At 43.1% G+C, this 26,391-nt stretch overlaps 1 protein-coding gene across 1 annotated transcript; it reads right to left on the bottom strand.

Moving 5' to 3' along the window:
• Positions 1-26,142, bottom strand: ALDH6A1 (aldehyde dehydrogenase 6 family member A1). The gene is made up of 12 exons (XM_055132946.1): positions 26,089-26,142; positions 16,076-16,132; positions 11,273-11,347; positions 10,940-11,101; positions 10,640-10,718; positions 9,962-10,264; positions 7,860-7,981; positions 5,886-6,075; positions 5,521-5,702; positions 3,490-3,669; positions 3,123-3,221; positions 1-1,522 (listed from the first exon to the last, which is right to left on the bottom strand). The coding sequence occupies exons 1-12, from the start codon at positions 26,134-26,136 to the stop codon at positions 1,418-1,420; spliced, it is 1,602 nt and encodes a 533-aa protein (XP_054988921.1). The 5' UTR covers positions 26,137-26,142; the 3' UTR covers positions 1-1,417.
• Positions 26,143-26,391: the final 249 nt, after the last annotated feature.

Here is a 26,391-nt window from a genome sequence, read left to right as displayed (position 1 = left end):
TTAGAAGAGTCATAAATATATTTTATTAGAGTTCCAGTCACTTCATTGATAATTCTGAATTTTATCCATCAGGTGGTAACAATCAGCCTAAAATCCACAGAGTGCACAGATGTTTTCATAATTTTCACTATTCTTGATTCACTGAATAACCCCCATGGAGTAAGTTAGTATTATCCGCATAACTAATAAAGAAACAGAAAAATGAATGATCTGTGTCCTCTGGCTGAGGGCCTGAGTTGACTCTTGGAGCCAGCAGGCTTCTTCTCCTATATCACTGAGTAAAAGCAGAAAGACAGGTGGGACAAAAGGAGAGAATCTATTTTGCTCAGCACATCAAGTTCTATCGTGACTTACTGTTTAGCTGTACCAATGAAATAAAAAGCATAAAGACAGTTGAATTCTTGACAGAAGAACCTGCCAAAGAATTTCATTTTGACTACTTTATGCCAAAGTTTTGAATTTTCTTAGAGCCTAATAAATTACTGTACATTAAGCATTCTTTCATAGAATTCTTAGTGATAATTTAAAAAATATCACTAAGGAGAAATGCAGGCAGGAGGAGGAACATAAAAAATCCAGCAAGTAATGTTTTGGTTAGACTTGAGGAAGACAAGATACTTGCCCACTCTGATGGCTGAAACACCCTTAGGTGTCTAGGCCTAAAATAAAGTTTGAAATAGTTTTTCCAAGAAAAGAAAGGAAAGGAAAAGAGAGAAAGAAATCCCTATGTGCATCTGAATTATTACTTGTTCATCAAATCTGAAATGTAACCATTGGCACACACACATAAAAAGCTGTTTACCAGCACAGACTGAGGTATGTATCCTTGAGTAGCAGGTACGATGACAGAGGCATATCAGTGGTCATGAAACATTAAGACAAAGTGGCATTCAGCAGGAGAGAGAAGCAGTTGTCCCATTTGGGATAAGTGGACATGAATTCTGTGTACTATGGGATAAATGAGCAGCTCGGGAAGGGTTAGCACGAGGGCTTTCTCCCACCGGCACCTATGTAGGACTGTGTTTGTGAGTTGACCAAAATACAGTTCCTCATATTGAGGTCCTCTTCCAACTGTTGGAAGTTCTTTTATGTCTACCAATCTTCCCTTCCTCCAAGGCAACAGAAGAGAGGAGAACTTTTAGAAAACAGGTTTAAGTTCTCATTCCAGATAAGCATTTCACTGTTATAATCATTACCTTAAAAAAAAAAAAAAAGAAGAAAAAGAAAGAACAAGGGAAAATCTGATATCAAAGTTATACTGGGTGTCTCCCTTGAGCAACTTTGCGGGGACTAATGGTCCTGAGAAAGATTTTAGTTATAAGATACTCTGATCTCAGGAATCTGATTTGTGCAAAGTTGGCAAATGAAGAGTACAGGAGAACACTCAGGATGGATTGAGTCTGGATCTATCTTGCTCCTAACGGCCCATGGTAGGCATGACGACAGCAGGTGAGGAAAGAGTAGCATCCTCTTCTTTCCACTGAGAAGTGATTGTCTTTAGCTGAGTATAGAACTGGATGCCCTAAAGAGAATGAGGGAAAGAGAGAGTGAGTTAGCATTCAGGGTTTCATTATTTCTTTTTTAATTATAGCTTTTGGAGGAGGGTCTATGAACACTACCCATTTTCCTGCTTGAGGAATAGGCATAATCGAAATCCTATATATTAGGGCTGAAGAGATAGCTCAGTGGGCTGCAGTCTTTTGCTTTGCATGTAGATCTGATTTTGATCACTGGTGCCACATGGTCTCCAGCACATCCAAAAACTACACCCCACAATCACTGTATCACTGTCATCCTGTTGCTCATCCATTTGCTCAAGCAGGCACCAGTAACGTCTCCATTGTGAGACTTGTTGTTGCTTTTTTGGCATATCGAATATGCCACGGGTAGCTCTGCCATGCGGGCAGGATACTCTCAGTAGCTTGCCGGGCTCTCTGAGAGGGACGGAGGAATCGAACTCGGGTCGACCACGTGCAAGGCAAATGCCCTACCTGCTGTGCTATCGCTCCAGCCCCACAAATATATATACATATATATGTATATGTATATGTATATATATACACACACACATACACACACATAGATGTACTCATATACGTGTGTATGTATGTATATATATTTTTTCAAATAAAATTCAAAGTTCATAATTGGTGGTGATGGGGTTGGGGGCTTGGGCCATACCCAGCAGTTCTCAGGGCTTACTCTTGGTTCTGTGCTCAACAGTCATTTATGGTGGTCTTCATGGTAGGTTAAGGCAAGAGCCTTAACACCTATATTATTATTCTGGGCCCCAATATATTGTTCATGAGACAGTCTACATAAAAAACTTGAACAGAATACCTGTCAAACCTTAATACAATACCTAAGTCAAACTCAGGTATCACTATGCTGAAAACACTGAGGGCTGAAGAGACAGTACAATGGGTAGGGCGCCTGCCTTGTATACAGAAGAATGGGGTTCACCCCCAACACCATATGTATCCAGCATACCCCTGGGAGTGACCCCCTAGCACCATGCCAAGAATAGCTCCTAAGCAGTGCCCCAAAACAAAAATAAAAACAGACAAAAAAAAATCTAGCATCCTTGGAAGATATTATTAGAAAGAAACAGAGGTGCCTGATTAAGTTCCTCTAGAATTATTTGTCAAAATCTGATCATAATATTAGCAATTATTATATACTTCCCCCCCCCTTTTCTTATTCTTTGTTTGGGGACCAAACTTGGATTTGCTTAGGGCTTACTCCTGGCTCTGTGCTCAGGGATCATTCCTGGATGGCTTGTAGGTGTGGGTTAGAACCTGGGTTAGCCATGTGCAAGGTAAGTGTCCTATCTGTTGTACTATTGCTCCATACCAAAATTCACTGCTATACTTATAGAGCCTGATAATTATCAAGTATAATGTAGAATACAAAAGGGAAAAATTTTTATAAATAACTTATTGGAGAAATTTTTGTGAACTTTTACTTTTTTTCTAGGGGACTTAGTTACAAGCACTTTGGAACCACATGACCCCCCACAGAAGCCACTGGCACACCCAGATTTCTTGCTGAATCCTGTTCCTGAATATGTTCGAGAAAGTTTCTCAGAGGAAAAAAAATATTTTTTTTAAACTTAAACTTACCTGTTTGCCATAAAAATTGGTGTCGCCTCTAAACGAAGAGCGAGAGCCAGTGAATGAGAACATTGGCAAAGGCACTGGAATGGGGACATTGACACCCACCTAAAACAGAACAAATCCACGTCAAATACTAAGAAAAGGATCCCGACAAACCAACTCTCCATTTAGAAGCACAGAGACTTGGCATCAGGCCAAATTTTAAATATCCACCTTCCACCCCATTCTTCCCCTCTCGGAAATTCCTATCCCCGAGGAAGAACTGTGAGGGATGTGAGGGATGAGGAGGCAGTGACTGGTCACTGTTCATTGTGTCCCTTTAGGCAGGAAACAGCACACGAATAGAGAACCCTCTTAAAAACAGCACACGGACCTGTCCGACATCTACCAGGTGCGAGTATTTCCGAGCGGTGGCCCCGTTGGTGGTGAAGATGGCTGTTCCGTTCCCATATGGGTTGTCATTCACAATCTTGATGGCTTCATCCAGAGTTTCTGTTTCCAGAACCACAAGCACTGGACCAAAAATCTCCTCTTTGTAACAGGTCATATTTGGCTGCCAGGAGCGATGCATCCAGAAAATACGTCAGTATTTCATGCTTTTCAGTATTTTATTGCCAGTTTACAAGTGCAGCTTTCATATTAACAATCTCTTTTCACTTAAAAAAATCATTTTTAATGTCAAAAAAAGTCACCTATTTAAAGAAAAATCACTTATTGCTGTGCTCCAAGATCTAGCAATCATATAAACAGTCTGAAATTCTACTACCGCAACCCCTTTTAAGCACTGTAATTTTAGATCCCATCACTGGGTTCCTCTTTAATATCACAAAACTTGTGCATACAACCACCGTGTTACTGAAAAGTTAAGAAAAATTATTTTTTATAAATCAAATATACCGAACACAACAGAATTTCATGTTCGAAGAAACTGTGCTCAGATTTCTGTAACACAACATCTATTCTCATTCTTCCTTTGCCCCCCAATTGAGTGTCTGCATTTGTATTTTAAGATGACGTCACATTAAACATTCAAAACATACTTCATTGTCGCCACTAGTTAACTGTGTTGGCTGCTGCTAAGTGTATTTTTCCTCTATAGTTCTGTGGCAAAATTTAGTAATTTCTACTACACTTAATTCTCAATTATTCAGGATTATGATAGGATTAGTGGGGATACATACATTTTTAAAAAGCCTCCTCAAGTCAATTTAGTCATTAATTTTAACTGAGAGACCTGCAGGGTTTTTTTTAATAAATAAAATATGACAGACCAATTTTTCTTTTGTCACTTTCTGGTAAAGGTGTAGCTGAATTTTGGGCACAGAATAGATATTCAATAGGTATTCAATAAATAGCATTTGGCCTGGAGTGGCCCCAGCCAAAACTACCCCCCAGGGACTCCCCCACTAAATAAGAACCCTGGGTGGGTCTGATAGATTGATGGAGATACTGCGGTAGCTGTAAGTTAGCTCCCAAGAAGGAGAGGGGGCAAAGATGAACAGTAAAAAAGTATATAAGATAGAGATTAGCAAATATGGTCCATGAGCTGAATGTGCCTTGATGCTTATTTCTGTACAGACCACAAGCTAGGAATAGTTTCTACATTAAAAAAATTTGGGGGTGGGGAAGAGATCAGGAGTATAGTGATTCCTGGTGGTGGTGGGGTTTGGGGGTGGGGCGGGGTATCATACATAGTACCAGGGACTTGAACGAGGGCTATCTGCATGCAAGGCAAGTGCCTTGCCTTCTCAACTTATTGCTCTGGTTCCACTCCATTTTTAAATGGTTGGAAAATGACCTATAAAATTACATGATACTGAAATTTTATTCTCCATAATTTTTTTTCGAAGTGGGGGTTGGGCCTCACCTGGAGGAATTTGGGGGACCATTATGCAGTCCTAGGATTGAAGCTGGGTCAACTCTTAACTTTCTAGCCCCCATAAATAAAGTTTTATTGGCAAATAACCACATTAGTGGCAGCTTTCTCACAAAAACATTAAGGTTGAGTAATTGTGACAGAGGACAGAGACAGATTAATTGATTAATCATTTTTACTTTTTGAGGGGAAATTTAACCACTGGTATATAAAACTCTAGGTAAGAGCTGGGGAGATAGCTCAGAGGTTAGGGGTATATGCTTTGAATGTGCAATGACCCAAGTTTGATAGCCACCACTACAAGGCCCCCTCAGAATCACTCTCTACCTCCTGACTGGTCAGTGGAATTTTCCTGCTTTGGAGCACCCATCCCCCCAAAAAAATGACTCTAAGATAAAGTTTTGAACCAAATAATTCTGGAAGAGAGGGGGTTCACTAGTCACTAAATGTCTTCATTTAAAAATTTAGAAGCAGGACTTTCCAAGGTGCCTTAAGTTTTTATATTTGTGAAATAATCTAGCTGTTCACCTTGACTTTTGAGATGATGGTTGGGCCAACAAAGTTGCCATTTTCATAGCCTTTGACTTTAATTTTTCGACCATCAAGAAGAAGGGAAGCTCCCTCCTTTGTTCCACTATCAATCAGATTACAGACTCGCTCTTTGGCCTGCGGGGTGATCAGAGGGCCAAGATCTGCTCCAGGCTGGTCTCCTGGAAATCAACAGGAAGTATTGAAAGGGTCTCATTAACATAAATCATGACTGCCAGCAAATGATGAATCCAGAAAATGAGAACAGCATAAAGAGAGACAAGAGCAGTAAATGCGATGGGTCCTCCCGGGATGGGGTCAAGCCTCAAACAAGTCATTCTCCAAGAGGCAGAAACTCAAGTTACCTGCATTGACTTTCAAGTTTTTGGCACGTTCCACTAAGTCAGGCAGCCATTTCTTAGCTTCTCCCACCAGGATTGCCGTGGAAAGAGCCATGCAACGCTGGCCAGCAGCTCCGAAAGCTGCCCCAACCAGCTGATTCAAAGTATTTTCCTTATTGGCATCAGGCATGACTACGCCATGGTTCTTGGCTCCCTAAGGGAAAAAAACAAAGTACGTGAAATTTCCTTGACAAAATACAATAAGGTTAGGAAATTAAGCAATGAACTTGAGATTTCAAATGAAAATCTCATTTCAAAATCTCTTCTTTCAAAAGAAAGAACTAGAGAACCATTTGTCCCTTAGTTGCCCTTTTTTTGGGGGGGGGAGCAGAGGACGCATACCTAGCAATGCTTAGGGGTTACTTCCTGGCTCTGCACTCAGGAGTTACTACTGGTGGTGCTTGGGGGACCCTATGGGATGCCAAGGATTGAACCCAGGTCGGCTACACACAAAAGCAAACATCCTACCCGCTATAGCTATACTAGATCTCTCCAGTCACTCTTTTGTTGTGTTGAGAGTAATTATCATTTTGATATCACTGAAGTCTTGAAACCACTGAGCAAGTCCCTAGATTACTTTTTTTTAGCTGAAAAACTGATATTTGTTACCAAGGGCAAGTTTTCTTTTTCTGCTTTTTTTTTTTTTTTTGGCGATACCTGGGCTTACTTCTGAACTCTGCACTCAGGGATCACTCCTGGCGGGTTTGTGGGATCATACTGGGTGCTGGTGATGGAACCTGGGTTGGCTGCATGCAAGTGCCCTACCTGCTGTACTATTTCTCCAGCCCCTCTTTTCTGAGAGAAGAAAGAATTTATCTACAGGGGTTTCCGGTTATATGAGAAAAACTGTAAACAAACAGCTTCAAAAGCTGGCAGATAGGCATAACAAGACAAAACAATTGATAAATATTATTTCTAGAGATTTCTCAAATTGTCTTGTTTCCAGAAACAGCCTCCTATGTCTTTTTCCATGTAGGAATGATATAGTGATATAGGGTCAGGAAGAAAATGTCTCCAGTGAAAAATTTCCTTTTTTTTTTTTGGCTTTTTGGGTCACAACTGGCAATGCACAGGGGTTACTCCTGGCTCTGCATTCAGGAATTACTCCTGGCGGTGCTCAGGGGACCATATGGGATGCTGGGAATTGAACCTGGGTCGGCCGTGTGCAAGGCAAACGCCCTACCGGCTGTGCTATTACTCCAGCCCCAGTGAAAAATTTCTGGTATGGAACATTACGAGAACGAGCCCAGGATATGCACCCAGCATACAGAGAAGACAATACTCTAAAACATGCTGCTCTTCCCAGCTCCTGTGTCTTACCACTGTGCATGCCCTAAACCCAATGTAAAGTGCTCAACTATCTCCCCAGTTAGGAAAACCAAAGTTGAAGGTTTTCCTGCCTTTCTTGGGAATCCCGTGCCCCAGCGTCCCTGCCTTTCTCTGCCCCTCCTTTGCTCAAAGTTCCTACTGACCCTGGCCATCTTGCTTCCAGTCCTCTGCTTTCAATCTTGACTGCCTGAGGACCGAGAATATGATTGTGCTATCCAGGGGAACATATGGTCACATCCACACAGATACTTCCAGATAAACTGTAGTGGAATAAGTGGGTAGACATCATGACCACTAATTACTTTGATACTATTACAATCAAGATACAGAAGAAGAACCAGAATGTGGCTGTTACTGATGAATTTCAAAGAATCTGAGTAACATTCAAAGAAGAAATGCCCTCAGTCATCAAGATTAGTTATAGCAGATAAAATGTGAGACAAAATTCCTCACAAGACTTTATGGTTAAAAGGGAGATATTTAGGATGAAATGGTAATGAACACTGATCTTACAGTTGGGTGAGAGACCCCTCTGTTGAAGGGCTTTTTCTAGCTATTTTCATATGTAGAAGAGTTGGGGGCGGGAGGGGGGGAAGTAATATACGTCACCATGTTGGCTTGAACTCTCTTGCCATGTTTCGACCCTCTCTCGAAGATGTACTCTCCTGCCTGGTTGGAGCCTACAAAGCTGATGGCTTTGATATCCGGATGGTCACAGATAAAATTTACAGCTGAAAGAACAACCACAACAAAATTACCACAGAACCACAAATGATTATAGACTTCTACATTTTCTTTTTTCCCATTGCTATAAATGAAAAGATTTTATGCTTGGCTTTTCTACTCTGGATTCCCATTTTGGAATTCTCTCCTTGTTCTCAAATTATTTATTACACACTATTTAATTTCTCCCTTTTCACTGTTTTTCTCTTTTGCTATTTCAGAATTTCTACTTTCAATCTAAATCTGAAGATGACGACTATTGACCTCCAGAACAATAGCCTTTCAATATTCAACTCTTCCATTAGTTCTCTAAGAATACCCTGTTTTCATGTTTTATTTATTTATTTATTTATTTTTTTTTTTTTTGCAGGGAGGAGGCCCACACCCAGAGGTGCTCAGGGCTTCCTCATGGTTCTGTGCTCAGGGATCACTGATGGTGGGACTTGGGACCCCTTGGTGCCAGGGACTGAATCCGGGTTGTTCGCTTGTAAGGCAAGTGACCTGCCCACTGTCCGGTCTCTCCAGCCCGCAAAATGCCCTATTTTCTCAACTCTCACTATGTGCTGGGAGACTCATATATATCACTGTGTCTTTATGTGCAAAGCGACATGGCAAGTATTTAAAAGTAAAGTCAGGGTCGGAGCGATAGTACAGCAGGTAGGGCATTTGCCTTGCATATGGCTGACCCGGGTTTGATCCTTGGCATTCCATACAGTCCCCCGAGCCCTGCCAGGAGTAAATCCTGAGACACTATGAAGGGTTGTTGTAAAGATTAAAAAAATTTAAAAAAAGGTAAAAGAATGGTGCCCAAAACACAGATACATAGTTGGCTTTGGGTCAGCAGCTTAGAGTTACTCCCAGTGGTGCTACAGAACCATGTGGTAGTGTGGGTCAAACTTGGAGCTTCCACATGCAAAGCCTGCTGAGATATCTTCCCTGGGCTGGAGCAATAGTACAGTGGGTAGGGCATTTGTTTTGCATGTGGCCGATCTGGGTTAGATCCCTGGCAACCCACATGGTTGCCTGAGCCCAGCAGGAGTAATTCCTGAGTGCAGAGCCAGGAGTAAACCACAGCCACAGCAGGTGTGGCACAAAACTAAAAACAACAATAAAAAGATATCTTCCCTTAACCCGAAAGAACTTTTAAAAGTATTGCTATTTATTAGTATTTTAGCATTATTATATGGGCTGGAGCAATAGCACAGCGGGTAGGGCATTTGCCTTGCACGCGGCCAAGCCGGGTTCAATTCCTCCACCCTCTCAGAGAGCCCAGCAAACTACCGAGAGTATCTCGTCCACACGGCAGAGCCTGGCAAGCTTCCCGTGGCATATTCGATATGCCAAAAACAGTAACAACAAGTCTCACAATAGACATGTTACTGGTGCCCGCTCGAGCAAACTGATGAGCAACGGAATGACAGTGATACAGTGATATATGAATTAAAAGTCTTTCAAGGGACTAGAGAGATAGTACAGCAAGTAAGGCAGTGGCTTTGCACATAGCTGACCTGAGTTCAATCCCTGGCCACCTCATATGGTCCCTAAGGACCATCAGGAGTGATCCCTGAACCAAGAGCCAAGAATAAGCACAGCCAGGTGTGGCCCACAACTCTCTCACCAAAACAAAAGTCTTCAATCTCTTTAAAATTTATATATTCTGTTAAAAATCCTCATGAATTCTCTCAGTATTGAAATGAAAACTTTGTTTTATGTCATCTATGTCTTGCCTCATCTTCATCCCAATGTAATCCCTTTTCTCCCAATGTAATCCAGAGTAAAAAACTGCAGTTCACCAGTGAACTTTAACACAGAAATGATTAAAAAAAAAAAAAAAGTGAGCAAACATGGCCTTCAAATGTAAACAATACCACTGAAAAGCCCATCTTTCCTTGGTTCCTCATCCTCAAACCTGTCCTCTGTCCCCTCTGGCACTCAACCCCTCGGTTTTTGGTAGCCCAATAAAGCCCAACATTCAGAAAAGCAGTTACCATCATGCTGTCCGTGAATGATGTTCAGTGTTCCATCAGGGGCACCAGCGTCCTGCAGCAACTTAGCAAGAAACATAGTTGCTCCAGGGACTCTCTCTGACGGCTTCATCAGGAAGGTATTCCCACACACCATGGCCATGGGGAACATCCACAGGGGGATCATGGCAGGAAAATTGAAGGGGGCGATGCCTGCACATACTCCCAGAGGCAGACGGTAGGAATAAAGGTCCATGTCTTTAGTGATGGATGGCATGGTCTCTCCCAGCATGAGGTATGTCACGCTGCATGCATGTTCAACCACCTCTGGAACGGAGAAGATGCAGTCAGGCCGTCAGCTCTCCACACTGGACACTACCTAGCTCTGTCAGGCGAGGTAGGATAGGGGGAGATCCAGGACAAAACAGAGGGAAGAAACACTGACTAGCTCTTTCAGTGCAAAATAATGTTTGAGGGAGAGAAACAGGGAAATGCATGTCTTCTCTAGAAGCAAAAGAAGGAAATCAGTCTCAGGTATCTGGAAAACACTGCCATTTCCCACAAGTACTAAACAGGCATCAAGGGCTAGCCACATCCCAGAAGGAAGACGCATGCTCCCACGGGGGCATCTTGGCCACTCATTAATCTACCTTTGCTCCTTCCCAAAGGTCCCTGAGCTCCCCATTAGAAAACACAGCTTACGAAGGCCTCGAAATACATCTCCTTCAGCATCTGCGAGGGTCTTCCCTTGTTCCAACGTGATTAACCTGGCAATTTCTTTCTAGAAAAAAAAAAAAAAAAACGTGGATCAAAACCAATGCAAGGATGTGCCTCCTTTTAGTTCTCAGGCAACTAAAAAAAAGTAAAACTAGGGAAGAAGCAGTACAAAGGAGGCATTCTTCTTTGTCTTTGTGGCAGGGAGACAGCTGAAAAGATCTCTGTGGGAGAGACAGTTATCTCCCAGGGAGCAGTTTGGGAAATTATACCATTCAGATTTCTTACCAAGTTATCTTTAATAAGTTGCTGATAGCGGAGCAGGAGCTGCTGACGGCTTAATATTGAAGTGTCTGCCCATGCGGGAAATGCACGTTTGCAGGAAGCAACGGCTGCATCCATTTCAGCCTTGGTGGCCTGAGGAACCCGACCAATGACCTCATTGGTGGCCTGAAGGGAAGAAGCAGCACATCAGCCGTTGCCCTGTCCCACCTTCTCCATTTCACACTTCACCCCAGAGACAGCAATACAGCAGTACCGCACACTGCAGGTTTCTCACTTCCCAACTTGTTCCCAGAACTTTCAGCTAGTCAAGTTCAGTCCCAAGGCAGCTTCACTTACTGGATTGTGGATGTCAATCCATTTGTCACTTTTGGAGTCAACAAATTTCCCATCGATGAAGAGCTTGACTGTTGACTGGGGAAAAGAAAAATCCAGGTTATGTATTTAGTTGCTTTACTTTTCTCTTTCCCCGTCACAAGGCTGGACTTATACTTGACAATGGGATCGTCTGCTCTCTAAAGACCTCTAGACAAAAGATATGCTGTATACACACGGAGAATTCATTAAGATGCTGCAGAGCCTCACAATCCTGTGACTTTTCTGGGAAGGGGGAATTTCATGAGCAAACATGGATCACCCAAGGCTTATAGAAATAAGTAACACACTCATATGACAACATAGCACTTGTCTCGAATGTGTGAGGCCATAGGTTCAATTACCAGTACCGTCCCCTGCCCCAATTACTTAAAAGTTTCAGGTTTCATCATATTACCCATATTACCATGAAAAGTATTCCCCTTGGGGAATCTTGCGATGGGGGAGGCAGAACTGACCCTGCCTCCTGCCCAAATGAGACCCCGAGCGGTTGCCCATGAACAGCTCCTCCGCTCCTGAACAGCCATGATCCCAGTGCCACAGAAAACAAAACTGGGCGGACGCTTTGCAACCGTGCAACATCATATGCTCTTTGTTACCAACAATAGAAAACATACAATCTAATGATGCCATTCCAACAGGTCTGGCTGTTGGGGGAAAACTCCAAATAATGATAGTGAGTTTCCTGTCAAAAATTGAATGTAATCAAAGTAAGGAGAGAGTAAAGTGAAAATCATCTGCCACACAGGAAGGGGGGGAAGTGGGAGTGGGGTATGCTGGGGTTTTTGGTGGTGGAACATGTGCACTGGTGAAGGGATGGGTGTTTGAGCATAGTATGACTGAGACTTATACTGGGAAGAAGTAGCACATCAGCCCTTCCCAAAGGACCCTGAACTCTCCATGAGAAAACACAGTGACTGTAACTAAAACCCTGTAACTGTTCTCACGGTGACTCAGTTAAAAAATAAATTAAAAAATAAAAACATAAATAAAAATTTAAAAAAAGAAAAACATTCCCCTTGGGATTATAGGATTTGTTTGTTTGTTTTTGTTTTGGAGTCACACCAAGCAGTACTCAGGGCTCATTCCTGGCTTTGTGCCCTGCCTGCTGTACTATCACATACAATTTTTTTTTTATTTTTATTTTTATTATTATTTTTTTAAATTTATTTATTTTTAATTAGAGAATCACCGTGAGGATACAGTTACAGATTTATACACTTTTGTGCTTATACTTCCCTCATACAAAGTTTGGGAACCCATCCCTTCACCAGTGCCCATTCTCCACCACCCGTAAACCCAGTGTCCCTCCCACCCTCCCCAATCCCATCTCCCCCCCACCCCACCCTGTCACTGTGGCAAGGCATTCCCTTCTGTTTTCTCTCTCTAATTAGCTGTTGTGGTTTGCAATAAAGGTGTTGAGTGGCCACTGTGCTCAGTCTCTAGCCCTCATTCAGCCCGCAACTCCCTTCCCCCACATGGCCTTCGACTACAATGTAGTTGGTGATCGCTTCTCTGAGTTGACCTTTCCCCGGAACGTGAGGCCAGCCTCGAAGCCATGGAGTCAACCTCCTGGTACTTATTTCTACAGTTCTTGGGTGTTAGTCTCCCACTCTGTTATTCTTTTTTTTTTTTTTTTTTTTTTTTTGCTTTTTGGGTCACACCTGGCGATGCACAGGGGTTACTCCTGGCTCTGCACTCAGGAATTACCCCTGGCCGTGCTCAGGGGACCATATGGGATGCTGGGATTTGAACCCGGGTCGGCTGCATGCAAGGCAAACGCCCTACCCGCTGTGCTATCTCTCCAGCCCCATCCACTCTGTTATTCTATATACCATAGATGAGTGCAATCTTTCTTCACATACAATTTTTTTTAAATTAATTTATTTTTTAATTAGTGAATCACTGTGAGGGTACAGTTACAGAGTTACAGATTTATACATTTTCGTGCTCATGTTTCCCTCATACAATGTTTGAGAACCATCCCTTTACCAGTGCCCATTCTCCACCACCAATAAACCCAGCATCCCTCCCACCCCCCAATCCCATCTACCCCTACCCCACCCTGCCTCTGTGGCAGGGTATTCCCTTTTGTTCTGTCTCTCCAATTGGGTGTTGTGGTTTGCAATAGGGGTGTTGAGTGGCCATTGTGTTCAGTCTCTAGTCTACTTTCAGCACGCATTACCCTTTTCCCGAGTGGCCTCCAATCATATTTTACTTGGTATTCCCTTCTCTATCTGAGCTACCTTTTCTCTAGAATGTGAGGCCAGCTTCCAAGCCATGGAGTCAACCTCCTGGGACTTATTTCTACTATTCTTGGGTGTTAGTCTCCTACTCTGTTATTTTATATTCTACAGATGAGTGCAATCTTTCTACGTCTGTCTCTTTTTGAGTCATTTCACTTAGCATGATACTTTCCAACTATCACATAAAAATTAAAAAAAACATTTTCTCTGGATTGAGAGAGCACAGGAGTTCAATGCACTTACTTGGACACAGCTGACTTGTTTATATACTTGGCACCATATGGTCAATACAACTAGGGGTCACACTTGAGCCCAGGAATAGCTCCCCAGGACTGACAGGTGTGGCCCCTAAACCTGAATAAATAAATATATTTTTCTTTCTGCACTCATGTTTTCTCTCCTTCCTTCCCCTTGCCTTTTGTTTTTTGTTTTCGTTTGTTATAATAACCACTTTAACCGTGGTATTTGCACACACTAGAGTGCCAGAGATCACACACACCATTGTATTGCCAAAATTCCCCATAACTGCAAGGTAAGTGCTCTAGCAACTCAGTCATCCCCAGGTCTTCTTGCATGTATTTTTGGGGGGCCACACTCAGTGGTGCTCAGAGGTTACTTGTGGGTCTGCACTCAGGAATTACTCCTGCAGGGCTTGGGGGAACCATATGGGATGCTGGAAATAGAACCTGCGCCAACCTCGTGCAAGGTGAGTGCTTAAATCTATCACTCAAGCCACTCCGCATGTGTGTGTGTATATATATATATGTATATATATACACACACACACACACATATGGCTTTTTTGTTTTTTTTTTCCCACTGAGAAGCAGTTTCCATCAAATTGTCAAAAGGGTCCATGGAACAAAAAAAAGGTGGGCACTTCTGTGTTACAGAGCATGTATGCCTCTGTATAGACTTTCCGCACCCATATTTACTCACACATATGTAGGTAATGAAAAGGGCTGAGGCAGAAGGTCTGTCATAACAAATGGAGTTAAGGGATGTGGCCCGGCGCTAGAGCATGCGTACCTTGTGGTTTTGAGACTGCACATCTGACCCCAGCACTGCCCCATGGGGCCAAGTGCAATTCCTGCCAGGGCTTGCCAATGTGAACCACGGCACCACAAGGAATGTGCAGTCTCTGGCACGTTGCAACAAGCACGTGTAAGTACTGCAGCTGAGCACGTGCTGCTTGGGGAGAACTTCAACCACGTTTGTGGGAAACTGAGTGTACAGCCCTGCACATCACAACAGTGACAGTGACAGCAGCAACAGGGGACAGGGAAAAGAAACCCAACAACCTCTAATGGCTGATTCAAGGGGCCCGAGCGATAAATAGCGAGTAGGGCGTTAGCCTTGAACATGGCATCAATCTCTGGCATCCCATATGGTCCCCCGAGCACTGCCAGGAGTAATTCCTGAGTGCAGAGCCAGGAGTAACCCCCGAGCAATGCCTGGGTGTGATCCTGAAAGTCAAAAAAAGGCTGGTCCAAGAAACAAACAATCTGGCTCAAAGGGCCAGTGCTGTTCCCAAGCACTGCCAGGAGCAACTGCCAAACAATGAGTTGGAAGCAGCCTCCAAGCATCAGCGAATGTGACCCCAAGCCCTGAAATAAATAAAGAAAAGGAAGTGATTATCCTGGGGTCAGAGAGAGAGAGAGAGAGAGAGAGAGAGAGAGACGAAAGGATGGCGCGCATGCTTTGATTCAATCCCATGAGTACTGCCAGGAGCAACCCCTCACCTCAGGACTCTTCTAGGAGCAGCCCCTGAGCACTGCTGGTGTGTCCTTTCACCTTCCAGTAAACAACAACCACCCAAACCCTAACTATTTAGCAGGGTCAATAAAGCTTCTAGAAGCTACAGAAATTTGGAAAACTATTGGAAGGGGCAGGTAAATACAGCCACATCTGGAAGTGTTCTGTATTTACTCCTGGCTTTGTGTTCAGGCATCATTCCTGGCGGAGCTCAGAGGACCATATGGGTGCTGGGGACTCAAGGATAGAACTGGGTCCACCAGATGCAAGGTAAGTACCTGACCCACTGAACTACCTCTTTGACCTTGGAAATTACTTTTGATGGTAATCCTATTTCAGGAAGGAAATAATATGAAAGGGAAAACTATATAAAGCAAAGTTAGCTTTTTAATGTTAAAAACTGGAGCAATCTAAGTATTGGACAGGGACATTTAATTTAATTCAGGCTATGTCTACCCCATGGTTTGATCTGCAGGACAACAAACAGTTCCCTGAGCACTGCCAGGAGTGACCCCTGGCACAGAAGTACCACTAAGAACCTCCCAGTATAACCCCAAACTTAATCCCCCAAATATACATAACTATAATGACCATCATGCAATATTAATAATGCTTACAACATAAAAGATGTAACACTGGATTAAAAAAAGATAGAAGATTTCACATACACTCTGACAACAATTATATACAGAAAGTGAATGGAAAAAACTCCAAGTGACACTGGACTTCTATTTAGAGGTCAACCTTTAGAACAAAATAAACTTACCACTGAAGAAGAGAAGGAAGATGCTGGGTACCAAGTGGAGTTCACCTTGGAAGAAATCTATGAGGTAGAAGAATGATTATTTCAGTGAGAGCAGAAAATCACTAAACTTTTGCCAATGGCTATATGCTTTACTCTAAGCTGTTTTTTTTTTTTTTTAAATTTTATTGAATCACCGTGAGATAGTTACAAGCTTTCATGTTTGGGTTACAGTCACACAGTGATCAAACACCCATCCCTCCTCCAGTACACGTTCCCCACCACCAATATCCCCGGTATACCACCCCTTTCCAACTCTCCCCCTGCCTCCATGGCAGACAATACTCCCCATACTCTCTCGATCTACTTTTGGGCATTATGGTTTGCAACACTGACTCTGAAAGGTCATGTTTGGTCCATTATCTACTTTTGGCACACATCTCCCGTCCCAACTGGTTCCTCCAGCCATCATTTTCTTAGTGATCCCTTCTCTATTCCATCTGCCTTCTCTCCTCCGCTCATGAGGCAGTCTTCCAGCTATGGGGAAATCTTCCTGGTCCTTGTACCTACTGTCCTTGTTACGTTATGTTATTCTATACTTGTATCTACTGTCCTTGTCATGTTACGTTATTCTATACTCCACAAATCAGTGCAGTCCTTCTATGTCTGTCCCTCTCTTTCTGACTCTTATAAGCTGGCTATTTTGGGTAAATGAGATAAGACTGGTGTTTTCTCTCAAAGGTCATAAAAATCTCAAAAGTGTTACAAAATTATGAGTAACAGTAAACAATGAGAATCGGGTTTTCCTAACTTTTCTGAAAAGGTAGTTACCAAAAATTAAATGCCATAGAAATACAATAGGTATTGAAAAAGACAGTATAAATATAATAAATATATAAATGTTAATGTGATGCCATGAGTACTTCAGTATAAATATTCATAATCATTTTTCTGTAGTATCATCAAACTTGCAAACAACCCAAAGTTCACCATGGGATGAATTGGGAAAATTAACATTTAAAGTGCTTTAGCCATACACTGGAATACCACTTAAGCAATAAAAAAGAGAATGCTTTAATTGGGGATACATGCAACATGGGAAATTTTATCAATTATACAGAGTGAGGCAGATATAAAAAGAGAACATACTGTGTGAGTCCACGCATTATTAATCTGTAGTGTCAAGACTGGTGGGGGTGGGGAGGGGTAGTAAGGAGGGTAAGAGAGAAACTAGTGACAGTTTTGTCCAGTATCTCGACTGTGACGTTTTTATAGTTGAACATTTTTTTTTCTTTATGAGTCAAACCCAGCCATGCTCAGGAGTTACTTACTCCTGGCTCTGCTCTCAGGAATTACTCCTGACAGTGCTCGGGGGAACGATATGGGATGCTGGGGATCGAACCTGGGTAGGCTACATGCAAGGCAAACACCCTACCAGCTGTACTATCGCTCTGGCACAGTTAAACTAATTCCGAAACAACTTGTACATTAAAAAACATGTCACCCACTGCCATCTACACTGAGTCATGTGGTCCCAGCACCTTAATAGCATGCACCAGCTCCAGCTCACAGCCAGACAGGTGCAATCACAACCAAGATGTGAGATCTCTTTCTAGCATAACAACCAAGTGTGCAAGCACAACTGTCCACACACAATTTCCAGCTACCACAACAGCAGTCACAATAGGAAAGAAAAATATGTAAAAATATCTAGTTTTATTTGATCAATACCAAACACATGGAATTATATTCTCAACGTTTAGCCTGGACTGGAGCGATAGCACAGCGGGTAGGGCGTTTGCTTTGCACACTGCCGACCCAGGTTTGATTCCTCCGGCCCTCTCAGAGAGCCCGGCAAGCTACCAAGAGTATCCCACCCGCATGGCAGAGCCTGGCAAGCTACCTGTGGCATATTCAATATGCCAAAAACAGTAACAAGTCTCACAATGGAGACATTACTGATACTCACTTGAGCAAAAAGATGAACAACAGGTAGACAGTGCTACAACTGCTATTTGATCGATTTTATTTCAATACTTTTTTTTTTCCAATACTTTTTTTTAATGCTACGTTGGAGCTGGAGAGATAGGACAGAGAATAAGGAATCTGCCTTGCTTGTTGCCAGCCCGGTTTAATCCCCAGCATCAGATATTGTGCCATCCCCCAACCCTCAACCTTAGCTACTAACAGGATTGATCCCTGAACCGTGGGCCAGGAGTAATCCAGGAGCATAATTGTGTGTGTTAACACTGCCCCCCAAAAAACTGAATTAAAAAATATGAAAGGGGGTGGGGAGATAGCTGAAAGAATGACTTGCATGTTTGAGCCTGTGAATTTGGTCCCCAGCATGGCACGCGCACACTCCAGCACAGCACAGCGGGTCATGTGCTGTGACCAGGCTGGAGAGGCACCACATCACAGGCCCAAACACCAAACCATCAATGAGCCTACACAGCCAGGCCAAGTAGCACCCAGGCGTGGTCCCTGAGCCCCTGGTTACTGTGGGGAGAGCCCTCCCGACCCCAGCACACACAAGAAATAAAAAATATATTCTGAGAGCAAACTGGGATACTCAAGACTGGGGAGTAAAAATAGCTGCAATTAACAATCTTGTCTTGAGAGAATGCTTGTTAATGAAGAGTTTAGAGCTGCATGAAGTACAGGAATTTGACTGTGCACCTTTAACACTGACCAGTGTACTAGACCTTTGGACCAGCAAAGAATCCTTGTAAACACCAACTCTGCTTTCTCTCCTATTCCCCATGAAAACTATTTCAAACTACCAACACTCTCTGGGAACCCACCGTAACTTATTTCCAGTCATGGTTCCAATACCAACATGATTGGTTCAGAAGAAGGTTCAATACATATATGTTGTGGGCTGAAGTGATAGTACAGCGGGTAAGGCACTTGCTCTGCACGGGGCTGGCCCAGGTTCAATCCTCAGTGCCCTATACGGTCCCCTGAACACAGCCCAGGCTAATTCCTGAGTGAAGAGCCAGGAATAACTCCTGAGCATTACCAGGTGTGCTGCCCTTCCCAGCTCCCCACTCCCATCCCCCACCTTCCAAATACGTATCTACAGGTCAGTGAATAATTCACTGCTCAGTTGGGCACATAGGGTCCCCTGTTAGCTGCCAGGGGAAATCTTCGAGCACTACTGGGTGTGGGCCCCCAAACAAAAATGCAAAATGTATTGGACAGCTCTATTGCTTGAATGCCTTCCACCCCAGACTAGATTAGATGACTATTTTCTTGGTATACCCACAGCAGTCAATATTTCCTTTATTAGGTTTATCTCTCTATGTTATTGCCTCATTACTTGTTGGCTACTCAAAAGATTTAAGTTTTGGGGCTGAAGAGATGGTACAGTGAGTAGGGGATTTGCCTTGCATGTAGCCAAACCAGGTTCAATCCTCAGCATCCCATATGGTCCTCTGAGCACTGCCAGGGGAAATTCCTGAGTGCAGAGCCAGGTATCACCCCTGAGAATCACCGGGTGTGTCCCCAAAAAAAAAAAAGTTTTTTGAGTGCAGGTAATGCAAAACTTGCTCATCTTTTTAACAGAATTATTGTGACCAGAAGTATCCAGGTATTGAAAATAGCTAGTAAGTAGTGGGTGTTTGGTAATAATAATTTTTATTATTATAGTATATTTGCTTTCACTCCTACCACTTGCTATTTCAAAACTTACCAGTTCTCTATCACTTCCAACTCTGTATGTTGGAAAGACAGAACAAGGGCCAGCCCCAGTTCAATTCCTGACATCACACAGAGTCCCCCAAGCAGTGCCTGAGCATAGAGCCAGAAACAGCCCTTGAACTCACTGGGTGTGGATAACCTTTTCCCCCAAGAAACCTAAACCTCCAACTCTGCTACTTCTTTTGTTCTCAGCTGACCTTATTTTTCCTATTCCAGAGAAAGCAAAACATTATCTGCAATCTTCCTCAAGTTCCTACCAGCAAATCTACACAACTGACCTGTATCTAAATTTTAATACATCCTTTAGGTAGCTATTAGATTCAGCGGGCACAGAAATGCATAAAATCCAGGCAGACTGAAGAGGTGTCTGTCTTCCACTCTGAAGACAACCTTTCCAGCAGTACTCTGAAGCCACACTTTGTAGCTGCCTCAGACACTTGCATCAGTAAAATAGTAATAATAATTTAAAAAGTTAATTACATAATAGGGCTGGAGCGATAGCACAAAGGGTAGGGCATTTGCCTTGCACGCGGCCAACCCAGGTTCGATTCCTCCATCCCTCTCGGAGAGCCCGGCAAGCTACCAAGAGTATCCCACCCGCAGAGCAGAGCCTGGCAAGCTACCCATGGCATATTCGATATGACAAAAACAGTAACAAGTCTCACAATGGAGACGTTACTGGTGCCCTCTCAAGCAAATCGACAAACAACAGGCCCAGTGCTAATTATATATAGTATATTAATATTATAATAATAAAATATATTATTGTGACCATCTAAGACACAGTTCTCTATGTTACCTTTATTTCATCTCTCACTAAATCTTACAACCATTTCAACTTCTACAACTGAAAACTAGAGACTTCCTACATCCCACGAACTCGTCCCAGTCCTTCTTGCACTTGATCTTATAGCAGATGAGAGGTGGTTAACTGCACCCTTTTTACTTGTCTTCTATAATGCTCTGGTATCTCTTCTATCTTTGGGGGTTTTTGGTTGGATTTTTTTTTTTTTGCTTTTTTTTGGGGGGGAGTCACACCCGGCGATGCACAGGGATTACTCCTGGCTCTGCACTCAGGAATTACTCCTGGCAGTGCTCAGGAGACCATATGGGATGCTGGGAATTGAACCCAGGTCAGCCACATGCAAGGCAAACGCCCTACCCACTGTGCTATTGTTCCAGCCCCTCTTCTATCTTTGGAAACCAATTTTACCAGATTAATTTTAAATTTATTTAATTTGCCTAAGTTCCTACAGCACACTCCTGGTCTCACTCTCTCTCTCTCACTCTCTCTCACACACACACACACACAATCATCAAGCATCTATATACTTTTTTTGCAGGGTGGGGGGCACACACCTGGTGGTGTTTAGGGCTTAATCCTGGATCTGCATTCAGGGGCCACTTCCGGTGGTGCTCAGGGAGCTATATGGGGTGCTGGCGACTGAAAAGGAGTCAGCCATGTGCAAGACAAGCACCTTATCCACTTCCTGGCCCCAATTACAAAGCTTCTAAATAAAGACCCCAAAGACTTATTTTATTATTGAACAATAATTTGAATTCATTTTCTAGCTTCTTTATTCCATTTCCTGGTGGTAGGTGATTAGAATCTCTCCCTTTCAAGGCCCAAGGAAAGCAAGAGCCCTGGACAGGAGCTATTTTATCAGCATGCACTCACTCGCTCACACCCCCCACACACACTCACTTGGACTGAGGTGACTTACACATGTCAATGAACCTAATGTGAACATCTATGGAACATAGGCGGAATCTACACAGAGAAAAGTCAAGACAGTCCTGGGGACAACATCCAAACTCCCCAGGGGCCTTGACTGGGAAGCCACAGTTTTGTGTTTTTTTTAATTTATCCCCCCTCATGAATTTTATAATAAAATAATGAATGCATTGCTCAAAGCCTTGAGTTATTTCATTGGCAATCAAGACTTTATTATCTAGATCCTGATAATGCAGCTGCCTCAGATACTTGCATCAATAAATAACCATAGTGATGATGATGATGATGCCATTCTTATCTAGAATCTTCCTGTTCTGGTAATACATAACAGTTCCCACCATACTTCTACTTAGATGTTATTTGGGTATGTGATGAAAAAGCTGATCTCAATTTTCTCCCATCAACCTGACTGCTTCCTGTAGCCCACGTTAGAGCGAAATGGGTCATAAAAATCATCAAGTTGCTCAAGCGAAAACCTGAACATCACTCTGACTCCCCCTCACAGTACACAATGACTCAAACAAGCCCTGGCATTCAGTTATCCAAAGTCTTTAGAGCACTGTCCTCCATTACTCCCTCCATCCCCCCGCCCCCACCCCAAACCACCCTTTATTCCTTTAGCCTTAACCTCAGCCTATACTTCACTGGTCTCTCACCTGGATTTCAGTGATCTCAGGTCTCTCAGTGCCAGGAACCAATGTCTGGGAACCAATAAGTCAGTACAAACTGACCTGTAACTAAGGAACAACCGCTTCTTGGGAAAGGTTGCAAAACAATGCCCAGGGAAAGTGCCATCAGGGCCCACATCCAGTTTCATTAAACATTTGCACTCTTTGTTATTCTCCCATTCTGCCCACTTCCTCATAGAATCAATTATAAAAGACTAGCTTAGGAGAAATAAAATTGGAGCTTTCTCCCATTCTTGTGTCTGCCTGTGTCTGCCTCTTTCTTGTCTCTGTCTCCTTTTCACTTGTGCACCCTCTCCCAGCTACCCACGTTGACCAAGTCCCGCGGGACGGGACATCTCAGCCTCTTAATCTAGTCTCTACCCCTTCCCCTTTAGTCAAAGGGCCCTTATAAAACCCTTATCTAGTCAAGACATTTCCAGAACCTTGCTATGGCTTTCCACTGCCTTTAGGATAAAAACTAATTTCACCATTAAAGGAGTCTACAGAGAATCTTTCACTTCCTCCTTCCTCCATATGTTCCAGCCATTCAAAACCTACTTGGAACTTTCTTTGTTCTTGCACCTCCCCCTTGCCCCATTCATTGGGAATGCAATTCCAAATGGCATTGTTTCCTTTGAAACAACTGGAATTGTTTCATTCCAGTTGCTTGGCTCACTCCCACATCTCAGCTCCCTTACCACTTTCTCAAGGAAGATTCAGTCTCAGGTGTTTGTCAAACATCTGGCCAATGGTAGAGACCATAAATTCCCCAATTTTTCTACTTCTCACAGCAAACAGCTTGTTTAATTATTGACTCTCTACCCTGCGATCACAAGACCAACGTGTCACCAGACCCTTAGCACCATTCCTGGAATAGAGTACTCAAGAATACCTGCAGAATGAAAGAATGAGTACTCATTAAACATTGTTTGACATAAATTTTATTTAATGTACACTCTCTTATAGGGTAGAAAAGGTACAGATCTGCCAACTTCATCATTGGAGGCCACTTAATTTTTGTTTTTATGTTTTTTAGGTGGGGGAGGGGCAAATCCAGCAGTGCTCAGGGCTTGCTCCTCGCTCTGTGCTCAGGGATCACTCTTAGTAGTGTTTGGGAGGCTTCTAGGGTGCTGAGGATTGAAACTAGGTCATCATGTGCAAGACAAGTACTTTACACACTGTGCTATCTTCCCAGTTCCCACATAGTTTTGTTTCACTTGCACACAGACTCCAGTTGTTAAGAGGGCTCAGAAAACTGTATCTGGTGTTTATCATACAATTAGATAGGAGATACTTCTATCTTTTCATTTCCCAAGAGACACAGTGCTCTCCAGAGACACTGTGGCTGAAGAAACTATCCTAAATGCTTATTTTGTATTTACTATTTGCCTTAGCAGGAAAGCTCTTCTTCCCTTGGCAAAAGAGCCACTAGTCTCACAAGACTCAAGCCCAGAGACAAATCCCTTTGAAAGCCTCAAGAATGGAACAAATTGGGTTTGTGGTTTTCCTTTTGTGTTCCTATGTCCTGCAGTACCCTACTGCACACTCCTATTGCTTAGCATGTATCATTGCATTGCAATAGGGGAGTTTTCAGCATTTCACTGCCCTCCTCAAAGTCAGGGCAGTGCCTGACACAGAGAGAGATGCCAAGACTTACGTCCTGACTTCTCATCTCCAACAGTTACAAGTTGGAAAACCTTGGATGACCTTAAGTGTTAGGTAACTTACTTCATCAGATCCATTAATTCTAGTCTTCACACATATTATAAAAGTGGGAGAGCAAAAAAAAAAAAAAAGTGGGAGAACTGGTTTGGGTGTTCTTTTCACCATATCACTGAGTTAAGTCACAGAATCAATTTGAGACGTTTTTCTTGGGCTGGAGCAATAGTATAGCTGGCAAAGCACTTGCCTTGCATGTGGTGGACCCAGGTTCAATCCCTCACATCCTATATGATGCCCTGAGCACTGCTAGGAGTGATTCCTGAGTGCAGACCCTGGGAATCACTGAGCACAGCACAACAAAAACTAAAAAAGAACAAAACTGGTTTTCTTTTCTTTTTTTTTTTTCAAGCTTTTCGGGTCACACCTGGTGATGCTCAGGGATTACTCCTGGCTTTGCACTCAGGAATTCCTCCTGGCGGTGCTCAGGAGACCATACAGGAGCTGGGAATCAAACCTGGGTCAGCCTTGTCCAAGGCTACCCAATGTGCTATTGCTCCAGCCCCAAGACTGGTTTTCTTATCTCTGAATGGCAGTGATAATACAAGAAGTATTAGATAAGATTTACTTTCTAATATACAAGGTAAATAAAAATTGAATTGGATCACTCTCCTTTATAGATTATTTTAATAGTTCTCTAAAATTCCTGACAGCCAGATCTAGATTACTCTTTAAAAAAGGTTTAAACTATCGGAACTGCTAATTAAGAATCATTATTTCTCTTCAAAGTCAGTTTAAAATGTCTTCAAATGAGTCAGAAAGGAGTATTTCCAAAGGGAAGGCAGATTCTTCTTGTAGCAAAAACCCAAAATGCCATCTTATGGCCCTCAACTACTCATTGTGATTGGAAAGAATGAAAAAAGTCAATTTTAGCAAAAGATAAAAGATTTCAAGGTAACATAAGCAATGGAAAATACTGGGTGAATATTTTGCTTCCCTAGTACTAAAAAAAGGTACTAGGAATACAGAGCTGGATCATAGCAAGAAATAATGCGAGCAAAGCCAGACAATTCGACATACTTTTTCAACCCACTCTCCACATTGTCTCACTAGTGTATTTAGACATGCACCTTTGTTGGTTTTGCCAAGAATTAAACAACAAAAAAAAATTTGCACATTCTGCATAACTCACTGAAACTTGGGAAATAGTAAAAGTACCTAAAAATTTATCAATATATAGGAATACATATAGTTAGGAATATATCATATATGGAGATATATATATGTATATGTATATGCATATATATACATAGTTCCTCCCAGACTGGATATACAGAGGGCAACTTGCTTACAGCAAATTTGAGAGTGTTGCCTCTAAAATAACTTGCATCATAGCCTAGGCTGTAAACATTAGGGGAAAGGCTATTGCACAGCAGCTAGGGATCACAGGGTCAGCTCCCCAGCTGCTCCAGAGGCCCAGTCCCCTTCACTGGAAATTGACAGTGCTGGCACTTGGAGAACCAACTTTGGGGCGGGAAGTTGAAATTTACACTTCATGCCTTCCTTAGCTCCCAACTTCCATCCCTTGTTTTAGAGTTGTTCAGCCTCTTGCATGTGCTTGGAATATCCTGGTAGTGTAGCTAAGTGACCTTATTCACCGACAATGTGAACACTGAAACTTTGATAAGAGGTTTAAATTCGAAGTCTTGGCAGGAAATGTGACAGCTCACGGTAGGAGGAAAATGCAAAGATCCACACTGGGAAAAAACAACCGGCTCAGTAAATCCAAACTAGTGCACAGTTCTAGAAGGAGATTCAAAGTTCATTCACTGACCCTCGCCCTTCATGTGCTTTCTTCCTTCTCTTTTTTTTTTTAAAAAAAACTCGGATTAAAGACACTGAAAGAGGGGGGGAAGGGAACAATCTGGAAGCTACCGGTGGAAGAAAACTTCTAATAAAGGACAAGAAAGGAGAGTTTTAAGAGAGAGACGCGACCAAGAGGTGAAAGGGAGATAGAAAGAAGACGGGGGGAGGGCTGGAAGAGATTGAACTACAGCCGTAAAAGGAGAGGCTCGAGAGGAAAGGGATGGAGCGCCTGCAGGACGGTCCTGTGCGCTGGTCCCAAATGAGGCCAACACAACGTGAGGGATGGGACGAGGCCGCCCGGGTCAGCTGGGAACATCAGGGTTAGGCCATGAAGGAATCTGCTCAGACAGTGAAACGGGAGAACCCAATTCCTAGCTCCGCAATGCCTCGCCGCCGCCCTCACTCGCCTGCAGGATCCGGGATCGCATCGCAGCCGCAGACACGAGAGCCGCCATGGTAATCTGCTGTTCTTCGCCTCCGGGCGACTCTACTGCGCGAGGTACCACCGAAGCACGTCGGCTGCCAGGTCTCGCCCCTCCATCCTTTCTCACCTCGTTATTGGTGGGAAGGGCGAGTTCTCCTAACCAATCATTTGCTCTAACTTATGACTCCACCCCCTCAAGGGATACACGATTGGTCAAAAGTGGCATCGCTCTCGGCCCCTCCAATTTAGCAAATTCTATTGGTTGAGCCAGGGAAGACGCCCCCCG

Source organism: Sorex araneus, chromosome 3 (genome assembly GCF_027595985.1).
Source record: "Sorex araneus isolate mSorAra2 chromosome 3, mSorAra2.pri, whole genome shotgun sequence".
NCBI classification, from domain to species: Eukaryota; Metazoa; Chordata; class Mammalia; order Eulipotyphla; family Soricidae; genus Sorex; species Sorex araneus.
The sequence above is the reverse complement of the archived record's forward strand: the minus strand, read 5'-3'. Positions and strand labels throughout refer to the sequence as shown.